Below are 8,608 nucleotides of genomic sequence, written 5' to 3'. Positions count from 1 at the left end.
GTGCAGTCTCTTGTGTGAGAGTCATAATGTTCAGAATATAATGGAAAAATCCAAAAGACCAGTAAAATAAAATGAACAAACATCCACAAATGTTCTGAATCAGAATGAGCAGACAACACAGTCACACTTGGAAAAAATCTTTGGCTTTTATTTGCTTTGATGGGTTGTTTCTTTTTTGGTCTTTTTGTTCTTGTTTCTTTGATTTTTTTAAATGTAGTTGGTCCGAGCTGGTGTGTGTCATACCTCGAAGCCAACTCTCATATATGCACACCAATCTTCATTTACATTTGAAACAGGACATACATAAAAGAAAAAATAAATAACTTATGTACAGGTTAGATGTGACATGATCCTCGCTGGTGGAAGTCAAAGGTCTCTCTATGAGAGGATGAAGTTTCACAGTTCTAGGACAGCAGCATCTTACTGCTCTGGATCCTGAACCTGATGCTTTGGACGCATCATGTTTAGAAGCACTTGCGGTGGACGATGCTGGGGCCGGCCTCATCGTATTCCTGCTTGCTGATCCACATCTGCTGGAAGGTGGATAGAGAGGCCAGGATGGAGCCGCCGATCCAGACTGAGTATTTACGCTCAGGAGGAGCAATGATCTGCACAAGTAGAAGAAAATGAGACAAATTTTATTGCCTGCTAGCACCTCAGATATCATTGTCATATTATGTAAGGTGAGTGATCTTGTGCCAGTCAGTGTTGCTTTTGTACCTTAATCTTCATGGTGCTGGGAGCCAGAGCTGTGATCTCCTTCTGCATGCGGTCAGCGATACCAGGGTACATGGTGGTCCCGCCAGACAGCACGTTGTTGGCATAGAGGTCCTTACGAATGTCAATGTCGCACTTCATAATACTGTTGTAAGCTGTCTCATGGATACCAGCAGACTCCATACCTGTGTAGATGTACAGCAGAGAGGTTCAGGTTAAACACAATGAAATCACAATGTGATCTTTCAAAGGAAAGTTGTTACACTGTCTCAGATGAATAGTGTTGATGCTACGCACCGATAAAGGAGGGCTGGAAGAGGGTCTCGGGGCAGCGGAAACGCTCATTGCCAATGGTGATGACCTGACCGTCAGGCAGTTCATAGCTTTTCTCCAAAGAGGAGGAGGAGGCTGCGGTTGCCATCTCATTCTCAAAGTCCAGAGCAACGTAACAAAGTTTCTCCTTGATGTCACGCACAATCTCACGTTCAGCTACAAACAGAGGGCAAAGGTCATAATTCAAGCTGCTGCAGAGTAGAATAATAAATAAATGAAAGATGAATAAAATAATTTTATCCAAGTGAGCGAAAGGACGTAATGTCCTGAGTTTTAACCATTTTGGTTTTATTTTGTGCTATTTTACCAGTTGTGACAAAGGAGTAGCCGCGCTCAGTCAGGATCTTCATAAGGTAGTCTGTGAGATCCCGACCAGCCAGATCCAGACGCATGATGGCATGAGGCAGAGCGTAACCCTCATAGATGGGTACATTGTGGGTCACACCGTCACCAGAGTCCAGCACGATACCTGAGAGCAGAAACAGAAGAGTTATGGAGAAGCTGACGCATGTGATGAGTCACATGAAAAGGCGCAGAGTGCTAACAATCACTGCTTCTTTCTAATGTCCACATTTGTTTTTTTCACTGGAAGGCTTAAAAGACAGTTTTTTTATGTATCTTTTTTGTCCCAAAAATCAACCCGAAACTAAACAAAATGAAAAAAAGCAGCGTAGTAATCATTTATTTGTTTCAACAATACAGTGCATTCCACAATGTTTGGGACAAACATTCTGCAATTCATTTGGGACTGAAGTGCAGACATTCAGCTTTAGTTCAAGGGGTTTTACAAAGATTTTCTGTGAACTGTTGAAGTATTACTGCCATTTTATACACAGTCTCCAATTTTCAGAGATGCAGATTTAATAGGAAATTTGACTGACAAGCAGCTTCATGGCAAGTTGAGGCCTGCTCCCTTGGCACAAATGAAGAATTCACAACATCGGAAGCTATTTCAAAGTGTTGAATTTGTATTTTATAGCTTTTCAGTGTAATTTTAATGTAATTTTAAATATCATCCTCATATAAGTGAGTAAAGCCATTATACCACTGAAATATACCTGTCATAGAGAAAGCATGATAGGAGGGAAACTAATGATGATCCCAAGCATGGTGGAGGCAGCGTTGTGGCATGGATATGTATGGCTGCCAGTGGAACCGGGCCACTAGTGTTTATTGATGATATGACTGCTGATAGAAGAAGCAGAATAAATGATGGCGTTTACAAGGCTATAATCGCTGCTCATATTCAGCTAAATGCTGGTCAGACAGACACAGAGCAAATGGATAATGACTCAAAGCACGCTGCAAAAGCAAGCCAACAGTTACTTAAGCTAAAGAAATTAGATATTCTTCAATGGCCAACTCAGTCACCTGATTTCAACAGAGCAGGCTTTTCTGTTATAAAATACAAAACTGAATGCAGAGAAACCCAAACAGGGAGCAACTGAAAGCATCTGCAGTAAAGGTCTAGCAGAGGAACTCAAGGGAGGAAGCACAACATTTGGTGATGTCCGTAGGTTCTGGACTTCAGGTAGATAGTTGTTGCAATATTAAGTAATAAAAAGTGTCTTTATACTTAAATTAATGTTAGTTTGTGTCATTAATGTTGAACCTCTGAAAATGGGGCACTGTGCATAAACAGTGTTCATGTCAAACTTTGGAAGACTTCTTGAATTAAAGCTAAAAGTGTGCACTGCAATGACATATTGATTGTTTTATTTACAATGCACTGTGGCGATGTAGCGATGCAAAACTACAAAAAACTGTGGCTTTGTTCCAAAACATTATAGACCTTAAGTTTTTTTTTAAATGAGAAAGAAATACTGTCTTGAAGACAAGAAAACTTGTATTTCTGTGAAGCTCAGACTCACCAGTGGTACGGCCGGAAGCATAAAGGGACAGCACAGCCTGGATGGCCACATACATGGCAGGGACATTGAAGGTCTCAAACATGATCTGGGTCATCTTCTCCCTGTTGGCTTTGGGGTTCAGGGGGGCCTCAGTCAGCAGGGTGGGGTGTTCCTCAGGAGCTACGCGCAGCTCGTTGTAGAAGGTGTGGTGCCAGATCTTCTCCATGTCGTCCCAGTTGGTGATGATGCCGTGCTCAATGGGATATTTCAGAGTCAGGATGCCCCTCTTGCTCTGGGCCTCATCACCCACATAGGAGTCCTTCTGACCCATACCGACCATCACACCCTGAGGAGGGGAGGAAAGCAAGTTAGGTCTGAAATGTATATTTATTGATGTCTGTATTTAATTTGTTGTAATATGAGTCCAAGAGTTTCAAACAGCAATTACTCTGTAAAGAACTAGGTCTAAGATACACTGCAAGGCACGTAAGAAAAAGAAAAGCAAGAATGAGTTTCCTTTTTTTGTGAAATTTATTGCCCTTGCATACCTGGTGACGGGGGCGACCAACAATAGAGGGGAACACAGCCCTGGGAGCATCATCTCCAGCAAAGCCAGCCTTCACCAGGCCGGAGCCATTGTCGCACACAAGGGCGGTGGTCTCATCGTCGTCACACATGTCTGCGGATTCTGGAGGAGGAAAGTCAAATGTGATGAATTTCTGTACAGCAGGATTACTCAGCAGCACTTAACACACTGAACAAAGCACCAGTTGCATGTTAGATATTCATTTAATTTTCTCTTAATAGACAAATTATTTTAACGCTAATACTAGTGTCACTTTGTTGAGTATGTTTTGTTGCCTTTTTTAATTTTGACTAAAAACTCAACAGCCTGCTGTTTTTAATCTGAAAGTTTTAGGTTGATGTTATTTCCAAGCAGTTTTTTAATTGTAATAACGTTTTGGTTTCTTTCTTTCGTTATATAATAAACATAAATTATTACACTACAATAAACTAAATGACCAAAAAAGTGTATGACACTGTGCTTTACTACCACTGACTCCCCTGTTCTGTTTCATAAATAATCACATGCTAATAACTATAACTTCTCCTCGTCTCCTCTCTCAGGCCTCCAGTGTTTAGATTGTGTCATAACAATTTACACAACCTGCCAGGACACAAAGTCACTAAGCTGCAAACAGAAACGCTATTAAATCCCCATTAGTTTAATGATGCCTTCAAATGTTCCCCATAAACTTCAAAATGTGGTGTTGTCTTTTCTTGATATGCATTATAGTGCCCTTGTAAAGGAATCATCCTTCAAAAGCTGCTTTAAAAAGTATATGTATTGTTGCTGGATTCAGTGTTTTCTATTCACTAGTAAACACTGAAACTAAAGCAAAAAGCACTGATGTGCTGATAAGTGTCAACTAACGTACTTGTAACTAATTATGATAAATATTAGTAAACGAATAGACATGTCAGTTTCATTACAGCATTTGTTATTATCACTTTTCATCATAAAATGTTAAAATACACATTGTATTCCAAGCTAAAGTTACAAGGGTTACAAATCTCTAACAGCATTTGAACACAACCCAGTCTTTCCATTAACTACCTGTCGCAACAAAAGCTGAGCTTAAGCAGACTGTGGTTCACTGCCAGCTCCCTTCACTTAACCATTAAATCCAGATTATTCTCCATCTGTCTCATTCACTTAACCTAGCAAGAAGGCAGTCTCCATTAACAGTAACTCCACCTAACTACTGCTACAATTATTAACCCTCTCTCCACCAGGGAACCTCTCTCCTCCAAGCCGCTTACCTCTGCGTGTCTCAGGCTGTCACTGAGGGAACCTTGTTGGCTGCTTGCTCCAGCTGGTGTTGGGGTGACAGGCTACGACCACCACGGTCCTTATATACGCCTTCTGCTCCATACCACCCGGAGAGCTTTTTTCCTCCTCAGCAGACAGTAGTTTGGAATGTCCGAGTATTCGATAGGAATTCAACTGGCCCTTCGTCCATATTTGGTCGCGCGCGAGGGTCGTCGCATGCATGCATGTAGAGCCTCGCGGGCCAGCTGGGCCATATATGGAGAGGAAGTCCCCGCGAGGCTGCCGCGGAGCGCACGAGCCCGTGTATGGAGCTAGACCAGAGCGACGCACCGACCGTCACCTGTAGAATAACTGCTGCTACTTACACGCACAGTACACGCACACAAACCATTCAGTACTTCAAAGCCTTTTCATTTTTTAGTGTTTCATGTCTCATTAGTATTTTAACCGAGGAATGACTTTTTTGTGTTTTAAGTGAAGGCATAACGAAAGTGACAGTTAAAAAAACAGAAAACAAACAGCACATTAAATGAGAAGTGTAATACTTTCTACTTTTACTGAGCACTCACAGCACTTTTACACTTACATAATGCTCTGATACCCATTCACACGCCACTCTAAGCACTTAAAGCACTTTTTAGCTATCATGCACACACTGATGAGCGCATCAGGGGCAATATGGGGTTCAGTATGTCATCTGAGGACACTTCACAGATTGCAGAAGCTGGGGATTAGCCGGTGACCCATTCTACCTCTGGAGATGCTCCCAAATGAAAGTTTAACAGGACAACTCAGGACAATTCATATTAGAAAAAAAACTTTATCATTGTCATTACGATTAGAGATTTATTTTCAGCTTTTGCCTGAGATTTGTCCGAGTTTGTTCCGAGGTGTGTTTTTCAGTTTGAACTTCTATGTACAAGCAGCAGACATTCATGCTCTGCTTTTTAAAACAAGAAAGGCCGGGACCTCCAACTCTCTGGACAGCTGCAAACTGAGACAAAAATCCTCAGAGGGACAAAAACTGAGCCAATAGTCCCGGCTGTGTTTATCCAACTGTTAAGTGAGCTCCGCTGAGGTGTCAAGATTCATGGGAGTGAGGCCAGTTTTTAAATCGACGATGACTTGACACAAGACTGTAATCATGAGTCCAAATGTGAAGACGACGTCACTCAAACATTTGGTGTTAAAATGCCTTCACTCTTACAGACAATATTCAGACAGACATGCCTCTCTTTAATACGGTTAATATTGTTCTATTCTTTGAGAAAGTTATTTTCTGACTTGCCTCAGCAGCAGGCAAAAGGTCAAAACCAGCCTCTTGACACTTTATGAGAAACCTTCACTCCTCTATAGGAGATGCTATCAAAATATGGAGCAATGGTTTTGCCTTTAATAAATATAATATGGTTAATACAGCCACAGAGCTGATAGCAACTGCCTGCTTTCTACTTCTTAAAAAGAGCCCGATGATAAACTGAACAAGTTAATAAGACCGGAAAGTAGAACACCTAAAGACCAAAAAATTCATTTCACTAGCTGGGCCCACGTCCTCATTTTAGGATTGACAGCATTTTAGTAGGTAAAGGTGATGCTTGGACATGAATTGAGCTGCGGTTCGGGGAAGGCCTCGAAGGGGACTGGCGACGGCTCCCGGGCCGGGCAGATCCCCATGTACTAAATAGAAGTGAAGAAGTTAAAGAATTGAGAACAAGGAGGGAGGGAGGGTGGGGCACGTAAACGAGAATGAACAGTTGCAGAACTGGGGGGAACCTGTATAGATGATAACTGGAAGGAGCGTGTTTGGAGGCGTGGTCCCGCTCCTGAAATTCAGATACATAATCTCCAAAAAACTGCTTGGATTTGTGGAAAAGTCCTTTAAAATCATTCGAAGTGTTACTTTAGTCGTTTACTGAAATTAAGGGAATCACATTAGCGCTTAAATGAGAATATGAGTGCTGACCCCATACTGTAGGGGATAAATAAGAATATATAGTAATCATAAAAAATAAAGTAATTTTGATGAAGCATATTGTAAATGTCTTTATTTTCAAATACTACTGCTATTACAGTAATGGCTGACATTAAAAATGAGGACACAAAGATGCACCAAATGGCTTGAAAGCAGCTGAAGCGAACAGTTGCAACTGAAATGTTTAAGTTGGTACATCAAATCAGAAACAGCAGGTAAATAACATGCATAGAAGGAAGTCATCTGAAAAAATGAAAGGAGCTGAAGTACAAACACTTAATGCTGGGAGCTGAAAACTCAGGAGAAATTATTCCATAGACGTACATTCCCAGAAAACAGCAGTCAGATTGAATGTTATATGACATAACACTGATTATTTAAAAATATTAAGGCTGATAGTGTCCAGTGATGGGACAAACATTGACCCTTAAAAGCAAAGTCCAAAACATATTTAGGGCACATCCTTCAGTTTTTACATGTATGTAGGGGAACAATGTAGAAAAGGCATCATTAAGGTGAACAGATTATTGTTAATGACGCATCAGCATGTGTGCAAGACAGCAGCTGGTGGCGAGGGAATAGTTCACCCTGTTTCATACTACATACAGTTTGAACCTTTTATATTCAAATATGCAAATGTCCAATGGAACCAGTATCTACAGCAGTTGAAAGTAGAATACAATGTAACTACATTGTTCTTTCAGTTTTCTTATACTATTTTTTCCCATTTCTCTTTCTGGAGGTTTCTTCCTTCCCACTGTCGCCAAAATACTTGCTCATCGGGAGTCATATGATTGTATGTAGGATGTACCTTACAGTATGAAGCACCTGGAGGTGACTGTTGTGATTTGGCGCTGTATAAATAAAACTGAATTGAATTTACCATCTTCCTTTTTTAAGCCTTAAACATATAGTGCCTGTTTTCTTCTCTTACAATAATAAATACATTTTTCTTTTATCAACCATTTGAAATCCATAATAAAATGAAGTCATTTGTAAATTATTCTGGGATTATCATTCTCCATTTGAAAATATAAAAAGTAAATTACCTATAACATTGGAAAGATTAGAGTCATACAAACTAAATTGACAGTTATGTACAGCTCTAGCGCCAATCTAATCTACTGTGACTATATTTAGCAGCGCTGGATCCTGAAAGCTGCCTGTAGCCTGTGTAGCCGTGAAAGTGGATCACTGCGGAGGATCTCTGTCAGCGTGGCAGTCAACCAGCTAGAGGAGCTCAGATCTATTTATAACAAACATCTGCTCTTTGTCGCCCAACAGGAGGAAGCCCTGATGAGTACAGGGCAGCTTGTCGAGCCAGTATCTCAGAGGCTCAGGTCTGTGTCACTTTTTAAGTAAAAAAACAAACAAAAACAAAAAGAGGCAGGAAGTGAAAGCTTTACTTTTGTGGAACTGTTGTCATATTGTTTTCTTACTTGGAAGGTTATTTAAGTTGTTTGTGGTAGGTTGTCCTACCCTGATCTTACTTGGTATGTCACACTAAACATGGCTGCATTCAGGAGGATGTCTCTGTACTCTGCACGAGTGTCCTTATAAATGACGGCTTCCTTAGAAAAAGGAGGTGCAAACTTACAGCATGCAAACGTGTCTTTTGTATGTATCCACTAAGAATCAAAACACACACATTAGAGCAAATTTGATTCATTGTCATAAGACAAATGTGTTCTAAACGTGGTGAATGTTAATAAAGCCGTCATACATTCTCTCTAAAAGCAAAACAACTTTGATGCAAAGAACTGAAATCATGTCTTGCTTCACGATATGGATTTCTTGTCTCTCCTGTTAACAAACAACTATTTTCTTTACAGCAGCACTTCTTTTTCCAAATATGTACAGAAGCCAGTGAAATGTGTCACAGCTGTGCGTCTTTGAGGAATA

General features: G+C 40.6%; 1 protein-coding gene across 1 annotated transcript; it reads right to left on the bottom strand.

The window, feature by feature from the left end:
- Window positions 1-127: 127 nt before the first annotated feature.
- Window positions 128-4,880, bottom strand: acta1a (actin alpha 1, skeletal muscle a). Its single transcript, XM_085458284.1, has 7 exons — window positions 4,725-4,880; window positions 3,449-3,588; window positions 2,922-3,246; window positions 1,358-1,519; window positions 1,015-1,206; window positions 721-902; window positions 128-608 (listed from the first exon to the last, which is right to left on the bottom strand). The coding sequence occupies exons 2-7, from the start codon at window positions 3,575-3,577 to the stop codon at window positions 465-467; spliced, it is 1,134 nt and encodes a 377-aa protein (XP_085314410.1). The 5' UTR covers window positions 3,578-3,588; window positions 4,725-4,880; the 3' UTR covers window positions 128-464.
- Between the last annotated feature and the right edge of the window lie 3,728 nt (window positions 4,881-8,608).

Source organism: Copadichromis virginalis, linkage group LG6 (assembly GCF_057382275.1).
Source record: "Copadichromis virginalis isolate Kocher_CV1m ecotype Utaka linkage group LG6, C_Virginalis_male_GT1.1, whole genome shotgun sequence".
In the NCBI taxonomy this organism is placed as follows: domain Eukaryota; kingdom Metazoa; phylum Chordata; class Actinopteri; order Cichliformes; family Cichlidae; genus Copadichromis; species Copadichromis virginalis.
This window is presented reverse-complemented; position numbering and strand designations above follow the sequence as displayed.